The sequence below is a fragment of the Rissa tridactyla genome, chromosome 20 (genome assembly GCF_028500815.1).
Source record: "Rissa tridactyla isolate bRisTri1 chromosome 20, bRisTri1.patW.cur.20221130, whole genome shotgun sequence".
NCBI classification, from domain to species: Eukaryota; Metazoa; Chordata; class Aves; order Charadriiformes; family Laridae; genus Rissa; species Rissa tridactyla.
This window is the reverse complement of record NC_071485.1, coordinates 7,604,327-7,619,793: the sequence shown is the minus strand read 5'-3', so window position 1 is coordinate 7,619,793 and position 15,467 is coordinate 7,604,327. Positions and strand designations below refer to the sequence as shown.

The 15,467-nt window shown below is 43.5% G+C and overlaps 1 protein-coding gene across 15 annotated transcripts in view; it reads right to left on the bottom strand.

The window, feature by feature from the left end:
* Nucleotides 1-15,467, bottom strand: part of LRRTM4 (leucine rich repeat transmembrane neuronal 4) — a 487,149-nt gene that overhangs the window by 218,096 nt on the left and 253,586 nt on the right. For 12 of the 15 annotated variants that reach the window (XM_054180794.1, XM_054180792.1, XM_054180805.1 and 9 more), the window contains 2 exons: nucleotides 7,889-8,114; nucleotides 4,246-5,792 (listed from right to left, as the gene is read on the bottom strand). In XM_054180794.1, coding sequence (XP_054036769.1) covers nucleotides 4,246-5,792; nucleotides 7,889-7,892 — 1,551 coding nt within the window. In that variant the 5' untranslated portion in view covers nucleotides 7,893-8,114. Of the gene's footprint in view, nucleotides 1-4,196; nucleotides 5,793-7,888; nucleotides 8,115-8,367; nucleotides 8,503-15,467 lie in introns of those variants that run through there. The other 3 variants (XM_054180806.1, XM_054180808.1, XM_054180803.1) reach the window with 2 other exon arrangements.

The following is a 15,467-nucleotide window of genomic DNA, read 5'->3' as shown; positions in this document are numbered from 1 at the left end:
GCATTCCTTATCAAAACATAAGGCTGATGAACAAAGGAAAAATGATCACTGATCTAAAAAAAAAAAAAAGAAAAAAAAAAGGAAAAAAAAAAAAAAAGAAAGGAAAAAAAGAAAATTTGCCAATCGTTGAGGTCGCAATACCCCAGGAGCTCATGCTCAGCCCCTGGGCAGCCCTTCCAAAGGTGGGTTACAGAACCGTGGACACTCTCGCGGAACTGCAACCTCGATTGAACAGTATCTGGGCCATGGAGACTCTTTTGTTTTTTCCTTTTTGCATCTTGTTCAAAACAACACAGTAATGGTGTTTAATAAATAAATAATAAACAACGGTGGCGTGTCAACATTTCCTTTTAAATTAGGCTCAAAAGGAGGAGGTCAAGAGCGGCCCACCACGTCTGCATATGCTGCATTCCTTTATCAATCTATTCCTTCCCACTGGCAAGAGGGGAGGAAGCAGAATTCAAAGTGAACATAATTTTGTGTGACTGATTTAGCATGTACGAATACAAGTGACAACTGCCCTGGTTTTCACTCCAATGGAAAACAGGGCGCATCGCGGCAGAGGTGTTCTTGCATGTGAACAGGTGGACTTGTTTGTCAAGCGCCGGGGTACGGTTAGACATTGAGAAACGAAAGTGTAAAAAGTAACCTCACAGGGTCTGTGTCAACCGTCTCTCAAAGGGCTTCACATCAACCCCGCTCAGTTAACACAGAAAAGATGTTCACTTGTGTGGCTGGTTGTTGTTTGTTTTGTGACTGCCAGCCTGAGAAACGGGAGATGATTAAGCTTCCAGGAGAAAGGAGGAAACATTTTTGTTCCTTCTGCCCATACACCTTCACAGTGTGCTATATAGCATTGGTTTATGAAATTGCTTTTTATGGCGCCTAGATCTTCAGCAAATGTACAAATAAATATGAAAGAGAGAGGGAATAAGATGCACATGCACAAAGCAAAGCAAATACCGAAATGAGATAGCAGCAGTCTGCTAACTGGATGGCGAGAGCCAAAACCATAAGCATCCAGTTTTTTTAGAAACCCTTGCCAATAGACTAAATAGAATACCATAGGCCAGGTGTCAGTGATTACAATCCCACCGATGCCAAAAAAGTTGCTCCCATTTACAGCAAGCCTGACTTTGGCGCTCTCTCTGTAATACAAGAAATAATTCATAAAGCCTGGACTGGAAAAAGCAGCCTGACAACCCATACCTGCAACTCCCCTGCTTCCAGCATACGGACCCGACGCAGGGCAGCTCTCGTACGCCTCTTGCTTTGCTGTAGGTTAGAAATCTTGAAACAAGAACAACCACCACCTCGCTGTGCATAGCTGCGGTGAAAAAAAGAACCTGCATAAATACCTAAGCATGATGTTTCAAGGCCAGTTCTGCCATGGAAAACACGTGTTTATGGATGAGATGAGCTGGACACGTCTCAAAACAAAATCATCCCTGTGAACGTAACAGGGCTGCTCACACGACCTTAGGCCACGCTCAGAAACCGTTCCTTGGTACCAACTACCAGCAAGAGAGTATCCTTCCCAGGTTACAATGGAACTAAGACATTACTTCTTTCCTGAAAGACACCATTTTTGGACACCTCAGCTGCCTGCAGGTGTAGGGGGGGGGGGTGGGTGGTGGTGGTGTAGACGTGTGAAAACAATCATTTGAAAAATAGTACTAAAAAAAAAAAAAAATCAATAAAGTCATTAGCAACGAATTCTGAAAGCCTGCCTGCCTTCATTTTGATATCCAGACACTCTTCTCCCCTCTCAGTGGCCCTTTCATGGGAGAAACCTCAGTCTGAGCACAAGGAATAAGCAAGTCAGAGGAGGATGGGCCTGAGCTATGTCTCACTTGTACCAAATAATAGTTTTCCTACAAGTATGTACATCTAGGTAAATGAGTAAATAATGAGATATGCCATTTTCTTTTTTTTCCCCAAACATAAAACCTTTCCACTGCTGAAGACACTACAAGGATATTTTTTTTTCTTACCATTTTTAAGTACCATACAGTGCATATCTATCCTTTTACAAGTGGAACCTTGTAGCTATGGAGACAAAGAATGTTAAATCCAAGCCGAAGATAGTATTTCAGTGGGGGCTTATGGTTGCTACATGTGCCTTCAACGATCTGCTGGTTTCAGCCTCCTGAAGTCTTCTGTACCAGCAGCCAACGCTCACTAAATCACCATGCTAAGACAGAGCATCCTTTCGACCAGTGCCACCCTGGGACAGCACTGTCGTGTTCAGTACAGTCTTACTGATTTACACCATAACCACGAATCCAGCAGACAACACGATAAACATCTTGAGTTCCGCGACGTTGTGCGCCAGCGCAACTTACCCTGAACAGAACAGCAGAATGAAATTGTTCTGGTGCTGCGATAGCACCTGGAAACCAGGTGAACTGGGGTCCCCCCGTGTTTAATGCTGCGTGTGACAACCGACACCAATTTGAAGAAATTATGCCACGTTGACCTCCTGTTAACTAGACCTGGTAGGACTCTTCAACTTTTTATCTGCCATAATCCAAACTATCCGAATTTCAGTCTCCCAAACAACATCACATACTGCCTATTCTTCTATGTACTACAATCACATCCAAATTCCGTTACAGATTATGGTTTCATTACATGGACTTTCAGTTATGACATGCAGATTCAGCTGTCTTCCAAATCATCTTGGTGTAAATTAATCAGCATTTTATTCAAGCTAATGAAACTTCAGAGGTGTTAAACTTGAGCATGGAGAGGAGACAGCTCTTCAGGTCAAATTAATGCTCCTGTGACAGCCAGTGAAAATCCAAAATAACTTTGTTAGCATCACTTACTCTCTACTTGCACTGCTAACAGGAAAAACACCCCACACCTTCGTTCACGTGATAGTGGTGGAAATGACAAGGGTATGACAGCTGGTTTTCTTTTTTTGAAGACAACGCTGCTTTGTCTGGACAAAGCAACCCCAAAACATACACTTTTTTTTTTCCTTACCCTTATCTCCTGGTCCAAAATCAGCTGGTTGCCACATGTGAAACATCTTAAAGATCGCCTATTGTCAGAAAGTGAAAATATCCACTTTTAAAAAAATCAGGATCCTAGAACTGCAGTCTGCTCAGCACTGCTCGCCATTAACACACCTTCCGTACTACCTGGCTGCCAAAGACACTGGCAACAATCTACCATCGTCAAACCCAATTTGCATAAATGGATATGAACAGATTTCAACAGGCGCATTAAGCACTCTCAGGTAGGACTTCCACAACCAAGGAAGCAAAATCAACCATGGTCCCCTAATAGCGCAGCACGGGCAGGATTAAGTAACAAGTACTGAAATGCAATCACCCAAATCCCCCTTACCAGGTATAAATAAGCAGTGGCATTCAAAGTAAAAGCAGTTCTTACATACTCATTAATACAGTCATTGACAATACAGCAATGAAAAAATACAGTATTTTCTTGCCAAAGCTGAACAACAGACAAAAGAAGTGCTGAGAGCTTTTGCTATTTGTATTTCCCATGTTGCTGAGTCAAGATCGTAAGATGGCTTAAATGCGTGAAACTTAACTAGAGTTGTCTCTCAAGCGAAAGATCACTAAAATGAAATTAAAAAACCCTCAAGAATCCCCCTGTCCCAACCCAGAACTTGTAAATGTCCTGTTTGACCTGGGGCTTTCCAGGACTCGAGTTCAGAAGAGCTACCAAGGCAGCCTGTCTGTTCCTGCTTCTGCAGGAAAACAAATTAAGTGCCTAACTCTAAGGCTGTGCTGCAGTCCTCTCGTCCCCTGGTTTACTCCTGAACCAGACAGAAAATGCAGAAAATCTTTGGCATTATCTTTATATAGGCCATAAACCCCTCAAGATTTGTCGTGAGGTCTGGAATAAAGAGGTTTCCATATTTATTTTTTAAACAGAAAATGTTCTTCAACTCCTCTGTTTCTACCAATACATTAAAAATGGGACTCTCGTAGCCACTGCTAATAAAATGGAGAATAACACTCCAGATGCCTTTATCGTTGTTATTTACTTCAACTTAACCTATCCGTTTTATAAGTCTGAATTATTCAAAGTAATCACCATCACTTCCCTGACTGTTATTTGATGAGATAACCCTTCATACCGAGCAAACCCAAAAGCAAAAAACAATCTCACGAATCTTTCTAGCGTTTAGAGACACCTCAAGAGCTTCGAACATTTACCTCTCCTTCCCAGCAGCTGAAATGGTTTTAGGAGGATCATGGTTCATACCTCGCATTCCCTGGAGCCAGAGATGGTATACGTGCAGGGCCCAGATCCATTAACCGATACATCCATGGTCTCAGAGTTTGTTGGCTTGTAGTCCACGTAATACTCCTGTAAAGGGGAGTTCATTTGCCTTTCAGACTCTCGGGCCTTTTTCCTGCGCCTCTTCATGAGAGAGTGCTGCTGGAGCTGCTTCATGCTGGCTGGGTAGCGCTTCCACGACACGTAGATAACCAACAAAATCATGGCCACCGAAAGAAAGAGGGCCACGCTTCCCGCAATTATTTTGTGAAAGGAAACGTGCTCGTACTCTGGTTCCACTCCGGGTGTCGGGAGGTCTGCAGAAGGGCTCGGCATCACAGATGTCGGCTGATTGCTCTCCAGTTTGGAAACGGTAGGTTTAGGAACGAAGACAGGTCTCTGGGGGGTTTTGGGTGTCTGGTACGACCTTTCGGTAACCACCACCTGGATTTCAGCACAGATATTATATGTTTCCACAGCATCGCTCACCTTTTCACCCTGGATGTGTTTAGGGCCTGCACATATCATAGTGCTTTCTTTATTTCCCTTGAAATTCTTTAGCCAAGTAAACAGAGGGCAAATGCTTCGAGTACATTCCCACATATTTCCGGACAGAGTGATGGAGATGAGCGAGATCCAGGTATTGATGGTCTCCTGAGAGATGTTGGTGAGTTTGTTGGAATCCAGGTTCAGCTTTTGCAGGTTGGGGAGGCACTGGAAGGTCCCAGGCTCTACCCCTGTAATGTCATTTCCTGATAAATCCAAGTTGTGCAAGGAACTCCAAGTCCACGTTAACCCTTGGCTAATAGACCGGATCCTATTCCACTGCAAATAAATCGAGCGAAGGTTGAAGAGGCGTGGAAAGTGGGCAAAATTGATCTTAGAAAACTGGTTGTGCTCCAAGTGGAGCTCTGTTAACTTCAAAAGGCCAGCGAAAGCATTACGGGATAAGCTTCGCAGGCGGTTGTAGCCCAAATCCAGAAAGTCAAGGTTTCGGCAGTCTTGGAAAACTCGGATGGGCACGGTTTTCAGCGAGTTAGACCGCAAATGCAAGATCAAGAGTTTACGAAGGCCCTTGAACTGCTCGGACTGCAGCACCTGCAACTTGTTGTACGAGAGGTCCAGATTGCGGAGGTTGGGGACCGGGTGAAACGTTTTGTTGTGCAGATGGGTAATTTTGTTGGAGCTTAGAATTAATTCCTTCAGCCTGCGGATCCCCTGAAATGCATCCTCATCCACGGAGCTGATGTAATTATGGTCAAGATAAAGCCATATGAGCTGATTCAGGCCCGCAAACTGATTTGATTTAAGCTTCTGAATGCTGTTGTACCGTAACGATAAGCCTTGAGACCCTCCAGAAATATTCTGAGGGATGTCTCTGAATGCATGAGATTCGCAGTACACAATCTTGCCATCGCATCTGCAGTTCTTGGGGCAAGCTCGCTGAGCCCCCGCAAGCATAACAAACAGCACCATAGGAAGTAGCACTAACACCACACTCATGCCTCTCAGCTGCTTAATTAAATGGAAACCTACAATATTAAAAAGAAAACAAATGTGCATTGTAAAGCTAGTAAAATAAACGGCCAACAGATTGCTAAGGTCAATGGGGTTTCTAATAGAGCATTAGTGAAGCAGCGGATTTTGAAGACAACCTGTTTGCCTCCTGTCTTGCACTTTTTGTTGTGTAAATTCTTGTCCTTTGAGTTTCTGGCTCGCCATCTCTCCTACCCGCACCATCACCAGTACCACTCTTGTTATTCAATTACTTCCGTGTGATTTATGATCCCTTAGAAGGGCCAAGAGCCTGTTCCCTATTCGCTTTTCTCCTGTACCTCATCTCTCAATGTAGCTGGTATATCCTTATCGCTAGATGCTGAGGTTTTAACAATAAACATATTTGTCAAGTCACTGTGCTGAATACTCCATAGTGCTGGAAAGGAAATGAGCCAAAGCTTCTGGTATTTACGTGCTGCTAAACGTGTTCCCTTAATAAAAGCAATTGCAAGTCCAATTCCTCCAAAAATGACTGCAAAAACATGAGAAATGTACTTATCATAAAGTTTGATCCATCTTTAAGCCATGTATTTATTGTAAAATTAGACATTAAATAAAGGCTTTACTTTTTGCATCGAGTGATTGGTTTTCAAGAATACGTTCCAGTAGGTTTACTCATGATTTTTCTGTCCCTAAAATCCATAAATAGATGCACAGAAACGAAGTTCAGCCATACAGAGAAGCATACCATATAATGCTAGGATGGGACCCCCATACCAAGATAATGGTAGAGGACATATTTCTTTCAAATGCATCATAGTCTTAGCACATATTCATTTCAAGTTATCTAGGTGTAGCTATGAATACCTAAGCATTTATTACCTTGTATATACGTTATATACACTCTGAACATATATACACAAGTACTTACTTATAAACATTGCCTTAGGAGCAGCAAAACACAGAAAGTTTAAAGGGGTATATTTGGATTTCAACTCCCCTCTCTCTCCCACAGATCTCCTGATTTTAAGATTTTCCATTTGAGATGTCAAATTTACCATACAGCAGCAATGCTGTTATGGGAGAACGGGCACATTTTCCACATTCCTTGAATAATTCTGAAAGGGGGCGGAGGGGTTGTCAGAAAACCCAACATACATACGCACGCTTCCCTTAGCCTGTAATAATTTTAGGACTGATGCCTCTGTCCAGAGTTGCAATCTTGCTAAGAATTAAAATGCATTCTTCCAACAGGGAATATTTTAAAGGCTGGTATCTCCTCCATAAATAATTACTTTATTATTTGTCACACGCACAAAACCAGCCCTGTGCTGCAGTTATCTAATCCAATTTTAAGAACAAGGGGCAATCAGCAAAATAATTCCTAATCTAAAATGCCCCTGAATATGTGACTCCGTCTTTCACTTTAATGGTTTGATTTTTTAATTTAAATCCTCCTCTTTTGCTACTGCCTATGTACCAGCAGCAGCCAGCTAGAAATATGTTCTGGCTGTTACAGACTCAGGGGTTGGGGGGAAGGAGGGAGGGAAATAAACCTGTCACACTTGAAAAAATAAGACTGGCAAATGCCTGCTGGAAATCTCGCAGCAGTATTAGGGGTATCTTTGCAAAAAACCCCAATGAGCCTGTTCAAAAGCACCTATACAAGAAAATCCCTCCCCCCCCGCTTTGCTTCCCACATACTGCAAAGTGTTAACAGCCCTTTCTGACAGCCTAAATAATACCACTACGGGCTCAGTGAATATGATATAAGCCCCGAAGAAATTCTGTCTGAGCGTGCCTCCTGCATCCATGTACTTATCTGTCCCTGTGCAGGTGTGTGGGTGGGTTGTACAGACAGCGGACGTACTCGCCACAGTCCTCAACTCGCTGCATGCATTTACAGATTAATTACATATAAAACCACTGCAGGAGGAAAGGTGTGTATGTGCGTGTTGGGGGGGGGGATACATGATCTAAAAATACAATAGCAAGTACAGTGAGTCACCTGGCAAAGGAATGCGCTGCTGCTGCTGTTTAGACTGTTTCCCCCCTCTTGAACAGCTAATAATCCAACTGAAAAATATACCATGCAGCTGTGCTGACAAACAAACAAGAAAAGTTCACTTACCCATCCTTTTGTCATCCACAAACGTCCTCCTTTTCCTTTCTCCAGCTGTGGTCTTCTCTCTCTTCCCCTTTTTTTTTTTTTTTCTTGCTTTCCCTTTGCCTCTCTCTCTCTCTCTTTTTAAAACTGGTCTCTTCTCTTTAAACCATCAGCATCTTCATGTCACAGCACGGTTGCCACTCACATCGCCGCCATCCAGCGTGCATGCCAGTAACCCCCACAAAGTTCCCTAGAGAGGACAAGCAAGAATTTGGGGGATGAGGAAGGGAAAGGATAGGGAAGGGGTTGGGGGTGGGGAAGACAGGACGAAGGATGGGGGGGAGCGTGTGGGGGGGGTAGGGAGGGACTCTAAGCTGGGAGAGCCGTTGTGTAAGTCATCAGAGAACCATCAGCATTAAGTGGCAATCAGCAAGTAAAAGCTATAGCAGACCACGGAGGTAAACCAACTTCTCTGGGAGCAATAAAAGGAGCTCTGCCGGTACCCAGCGTTTCTCATTCTGCTGCCTTTTGCCATTCCCAGCCCCAGCGCTTCATCCTCAGGCTTCCCAGCTCCCGAAGCAGGCAGGCCTCCTCTGCTGGGCAAGAGCCCAGTTTAAAAGCTACGCAGGCTAGGTTTATCCATTTAGCTGGTCAGGTTTAAAGTGTTTTGTAGCTGTGCTGAGAGGCAGCTCTTGTCTAATTCAGAAGGCTTTCCAGAGAGTGATGATGCTTTGGAGCTTGTTGGTGCTAATGTTCTAGTTTGTGATACACTGAGTGCCCTCCACTGGAGAAAACAGATCACACATTAAAGGCACGAACAAGCGATCCTGTCATTGCTATGCAGACTTTCTTCCTTCAGAAAAGAAAATTAAAGACACAGTATTGCCTTCCCCACCGTCATCCCTCCCCGGACCCCTTTGCCTTCCCTAGATTATTAAATGTTTATATTGTGGATTTTCTGGCAGCCGGTGTAAAGCACTAAATAAAACACCTGTTCCCTGGGAATTTGGCAGCTTGATCTTTTTCTGATCCCCCTGACCTGTATATTTTTTCCTTGGGCAAATTCTAAACTGTTTTTATTTTCCCGTATTTACAGGGTGAGAACAGGAAAAGGAATGTTTGCAGATTAAAAGAGAAAGTCGTGTGAAAGGGTCGGGGGGGGAACGTACAAACTGATCATCCACGCCAAAAGCATTTAATTGCATGCACCAAATCCAAATGAGAACATACTGAAAACAGCTTGTTTTTTCCTTTTTAACCGAAGTGCCTTTTCATCAGAAAAATACTGAGTGTGATAAACAATGCAGGACTGAAGCTGCAGAACTAGTGACACCTTTTTTTCTCCTAATTTTCTTCTAAACCCCTCTTTTTCCCCCAGCTCTCCCCCATTTGGAAGCCAAAAGCTCTGCTCTGGATTTCAGCAGAGTTCAGCCTCAGACCTTGCAGGGGGACCCAGGGTATGACACCCCTACGGTGTTTCTCCTCCTCCTGTGTGCCTGGCTGGCTACTACGGCTTCAATTAATTCTCACCCAGTTCAACCGGAGATGTCGAGGGGATCTGGCGCGAGGGCAGTACCGCATGAGCCCCTCTGAATTACTTCTTGTTCGCCCTATTAACCAGACACAGCAGAGAATTTGAGCTCGGTGGAGCCCCCCACACACACATGTGCTATTTTTGGTCTCGGAGCAAACTCAGGCTTCTCAGAGGGCAGCACTGTGCTGTACCTTAACATTTGTAACCCGGGTTCCCAGAGCTTATTTATCTGTGCTGTCTGTTCAGCTGCGCCTCCTCTCCCCCTGCTGCACAGACATCAGGTATTACGAAAACAACTCCCTGCCCAAATCTTCAGTTTAGATGCCAAAATAGCAGAAGTACTTTATAAAAAGTCTGTCATGAGCTAACCATGATGTGTTATTTATTTTTTTTAATATTTTTAAAATATTTCCCTTTATGACTAAACAGCACCCTGCTCAGCATTTTACAGCCCGTATCTCTTGAGCTTTCCATGTACTCCTAATTCCACGCTACAACAAAAATTAAAATTGGATGAAACTTAAGGCCAGATTCTGAGCTATTTTACTTCCTTATTCCTGGCCCAGATAAAAAGACCATTGCTTGTCCCTGCATCCCTTTCCAAAGGCCCTTTCCAAACCCTTTCCCCTGTGCCTGCTCCCCTCCAGGATCTCCATCGGAGCAAAAAGGTTGGGACACAGAACGGGCAAAGCAGTTCAACTCTGCTTTAAAAATAAATACATACAGAAATTCCACAAAGCAATCCACAGAAGCCAACTTTTCATCCCCTATACCTGCATCCAGACTGCAACATCTCAAAGCTTCTGAATAAAAACCCTGGTTTTGTTTATCCTGTTGTAAGAATTTGTTGCTATCTATAGATCAGAGATGGATTTGCATAAGAAAAAATATTGTAATTAATCAGTATTTTTACTCTGAATCGGCCAGCAATACACACCTCCCTCATACAAGATTCAAAACTTAATTATCATAAATGATGTTAAAAGTGCTTTTTTCCATATCTCTATTAACCGCATCTGCATTACAGTCAGTATAATTCCAGCTAATGTTCATATTTATTCATGATATAATTTCCTAATAAAGGTAAAAGCTAAAGTGTGCAGTTATTATACCTTGTATTGCTAATTCTCCAGGAAGAGTCCATTTGAAACTCTGCCAGACCTGAGAGTGAACTGCGGAGAGCGACGTCTAAAGAAACAGTCCCCATTTTCAGGGGATGTCTTCTCCAGCATCCTTTGACCCCACGAGAGCTGAAGCAGCGTTCTCACAAGCTCTCCTACTGCCATTTACTTATTGAGACTCACACCCCCGTATCCCTACAAAGATTTAAATAATTTTGTTTTCATAAAAATCCTGTGATACTGTAATGGAAAATTTCTCAAATTCCAACCAGAAAACTTTGGTACCTGAGCTAAAACCAAGCGAGTTTTCGCTCAACAGCATACATGCCACACACCCACTCTGTTTTTAAAAATTTTTTCTGATAAAATAGGAAACAAAACCATTTGAACATTTGCTAAAGAAGAAGAAATGGGAAAGTTTTAATCAGCCTAAATAAATGACTCTAAAAGGTAGAAAAATCTCATAGAAGACAGGAGGATGAAAAACCTGTTTGTGGGTTTGTTCCGTTTCTCTAGAGCGGCGCGAGGTACCAGATCTCTAACCCAGCTGAGAGCAACCTGAAATGCTCTAAGTGCTCGGCTGATCCTCGTCCAACTGGCCAAGTCTCCTGCCACCTGACCAAGAGGTACCCAGAAAAATTAGCCATATTAATAAGTTTGTGTCATGGGATCTATAGTTTCTCTTCCAGGACAATGCATCCGTACATGTCTAAGTTTTTTATCAATACTAACAGTTGTGATTATTTTATATATATACGTCAAGTATATATATACACCTAGTCAAGTATGCTTGGAATTGTAACCTTGAGCCTTTCAGCCTACCAGCTTGCTTCTATGTGCAAATATTTAAAAAATTAACAGCAACAATAACTAATATTTACATGGTACACTGACTTTGCAAAATGTACTGACAGCAAGAGCCCTCACAGCCCGCCTGTAAGGAAGAGAAGCTATCTACGCTTTCCTGCAGTACCAGCTCTTCAGTTACTGGAGATTTATGTCCCTGAGTAACTTCTGGTAGCATCAGCGGTAGAACTACTGCTGGAAGGGAAAGAGCTAATGCTCTTTGGCCAATTTCTTATTTTCTGCCTATGGAGACCACTGAGGTTTGCGCTGCTCCTGCACAGTCTCTTCAAAATACTCCTTAGTGAGAAAGACATGAGAAAAATAAGGCAACTTCGGAGGTGCTTGGGTCTGTCCACGGTATTGCCAGATCCAAGTTTACAAAGCTCGTGACTCAGGCAGCAAACAGCACTTTCTGTTTCCCCTTGATGTACTCAGCCATTACGTTGCGTTTGGGTTGCATTTTCAAGGCTTTACAAAATCATTTAGACTTCTTGGATAGATGTGGAGGTTTCAGGCACGAAAAGAACAGTCACAGCCATCCAGACAGAATATAAAACAGGAATCCTCCCCAAAATATCGCCGCAACAGACCCATGAGTTCTGCCATGACATAAAGATGAGCGGCCTTGATTTGAAATCCACAAAGGGTGGAAGAGCCTCCCGATTCCTGTGCGAGTTGCTGCTGTGTGTAACAATCTGCACCACTAAAGGGTTTTAAGAGTCTGAGCTCTCTAAACGAGCCTGTGTTCAGCAGGAGCCCTGCATCGGGGTCTTCCCCTCACCAGCTCCAATCTCCCAGCAGTCCCAGGAGTCCCACATAAGCCTTTGCTCCCAACAGCTCCATCTTTATCGGGTGCTAATGCAACCTGCCGATGTGCAACCAAAGACACAACCTCGTTACAGCCCCTAACTAAAGAAATTTTGCTCCCTAGTGTAACTACAAAGGTTGATATGACTCAAAGCGTAGAAGCAGATGGGCTGAGCTGTGGTGGTCCCAGCTTCAGTCTCTGCACCTCACCCAAGGTGGCCGAGCACACTCCAGGACAAGCTGGACTCTGCACTAGCCCAAATACTGGCTTTAGATGTTCTCCAGCTTTTTTTCAAACCATTATTCTCCCAAGCATATCATCTTCACCAAGATGCATTTCCTCTTCATTTAATTAAGGTTTTATTTAAATTCTTTCTCAGACATCTAATAACTATTTTTATCTATAAATCTATCTGCTTAGTGACAAATGTCTAATCTCAGCCCTAATTGCTTTTAAAGCATCTAACAGCCTTAGCAAACCCAATCCAAAAATAAACAGGCAGCCCAACAATACAGATATTGCATAGCCTAAGATTAACTAGAGCATAACTCCTCCTCAAATGCAAGCCCTGCTTTTCTACCCAAATGCCAATTTCTTCGTTTATACCTCTAACAAACAGTCTGCAGGATCATATATCAGAACCTGCTGGCAGCACGATGGAGCCAAAAGATACTTGAGATGTTTCACTGCTGTCAGCTTTTGGGAGACTGAAATGAAAAGGTGGTTGCAACCACGACAGTCCGGTCACCCTCCACCTTGGCTGGCTGGGAGGTGCACTGGGCAAACTGGAAAACACAAAATGCTGACAATGTTTTGCTGGGGTAGGTAGAAGCTTGTCCTTGGCAGACAGCAGGAAACTAGAACATGGCCCATTAGTAATTCGTCTGATTTCAGGGAAGCAAAGGAAATTAAGTAGATGTACGTGCTCACATCCTGCCTTTTCAGAGGAATTATCACAATGACTTACGTGCTATAAAATTTTAGCTGGATGAAACATTCTCACAGCGTGATTGCGGCACTGGAGTGTCCTATCAGCACACCTTGGTGGGAAATAGTGGCGGGGGGGGGGGGGGACGCTGCCCAGATAGCAGTCCTCTAGATAAGTTTCATCTGAGATTACAAAAGCTTTTTGCCTTTTTTCTTTTTTCTTTTTTTTTAAATTCTCATCACTGTTATTTACCAAATAACAACACATCAAGGAATTGATTGAGCAGTGAGAAGGTAATCAATGAGCAGTATCATAGGTACGATATCAACTCTCATTGCAACTGCCAACAAACAGAAGAAAAACTCGCCTACCCCAAAGATAACACAGGCACACACGTGCAAACACACCGAGTAACTAAATGCAACGCGAAACTGCACCGATGAGCTCAAGATTAAACAACTTCTGCTTCTTTGTTGTATTTGGCTGCAATAAAAAGGGAAACTCCTGCCCTATGCTGTACTTATAGCAGAATGTATATTCCCCCGTGTGTGCTACAGCAAGCGGCGGCTCCGTCGACGGCACGACACACCAGCAATAACAACAGTCCCAGCGGTTCCAGGCAGCTGGAAGGAGGATTTTTAAGACCATTCAAATGTTGGGAAATGCAGCAAGAAAAGGCAGGACTAAAAGGCTGAGCCAACAACTCTCAGTACAGGCAGAGGATGCCGTTGAAGAAGAACGCAGCACTGGAGGTGATCGTCTCTATGCCAGCCCCCCGGCTCCACCGGCCGGCACCCCCGCTACCAAGCAGGCCAGTTGCCACCCAGGCTGGAGCCAAACTCCAGTCCAGGGCTGCACGGGCGACCCAGGCTGGGGAAAGCCCAGAGCCGGGGCAGGGGCTCTCTGCTCCGGGTAAAGGGGCAGATTAAGGCAAAATCTGCAGCAGTGGAGCACTAATTCGTTATGAAGACCCAGCCTAAAGCTGAATTTATTACATCCCATGGGACACAACAGCAAATTTGCTAATGTAATTATCTTCTGGTGTCACAGTGGCTATGGTCAAAAGGCCTCCTATGTCTTCATATTTTAGGACCTACTTTAGATCTATAGTAGCCAACCAAATAATTTTAGAATTAGCATTTTGTCTTTTATCACAGGTTTTGCCAGTGATCATTCTCCCCCCTTTCTCTCCTTTGCTGTCTGAACGTTTGCATTTGAAATCACTGTGTGGTGTGTACTGATCTCCCAAAAAATCAGCAATGGATTTCTCTTCTATCAGCATTTCATTAGCTTCTTCTCTTCCTCAACAGTCATTGACAATATTGCCCCCATACAAGGAAAGATATTTGGTCACAGTTTTGTAGGGATACTAATAAATAAATAAAAAAAAAGAATCTCTTTTACCTTCTGTGCTGGGGAATAGTCTGGACAATCTAAACCATCTACTTAAGCGAACCCTTACATTCATATTTTATAAAGGTCTTAAAAAATAAAATTAAATTCCTTCTGCCTCCAGCTATGCATACTGCTAGGGGCTTCTGAAAATACAGCCTTTAACATCTTTGTCTTCTTTCAGTGACAGACAAGTCTACATCAGGTAATGAGAGACGCATTTCATCTTCAGTAAACCCGAAGAAATTAAGTTAAATAAAATACCCCCACCCCTCAACTGTAGCTACGTGATTACGAGTCTGTGCAGCCTTCTTTGAAAACTCCTACAGCTTCTGAAAATGCTATATTTGGGGTATAATTAATCTCTAAATACAGCCAAGGAACCAAGGCTCTGCTTTTGAGCAGGGTTTGTCAGAGCAGTCTGGGACCGGCGTGTGAGCACCCCGATTTCTCCTGACTCTCTCCTCGACACAGGGTCTTCCAGTTTGCAAGCTCGGGCCACGTGTGAAAGCTTCCAGCTTTGTCTTGGTGCCACCAGCGCTCACCGAGTCACACCCGTGTGACGACAACTACAGACACACAGAGTCACCTTAAACCGTTTTCCCTTCTGTCTCTCCTATTCCAGCGTCACAAAAATGCAGAGTGACTTCAAAAGACCGTTGCAGAACATTCATCGGAGGGCATCCGACTCCTTTTCTTCGCTAAGAGAGATGGTTAAAGCATTTCCAAAGGAAAACAAGCAAACAAAACCCAAGCCACTCATCAACAAAAATCCTGCTTTTGAAAACCAACTCCTGCAGCAGCTGGAAAACGCCCAAAAGCTGGGATGCCAAAGATGACATGTTTCAAACACTATGAAGTTCTCTTTCGTTTTCGCACTTGGCTGGAAAGCGGTTATGTTTTTAAGCTAGCCAGGTTTTCATTTTTTAGCCATAATATTTCTTGAACACAATCAACAGGAAATAGCAAGCATG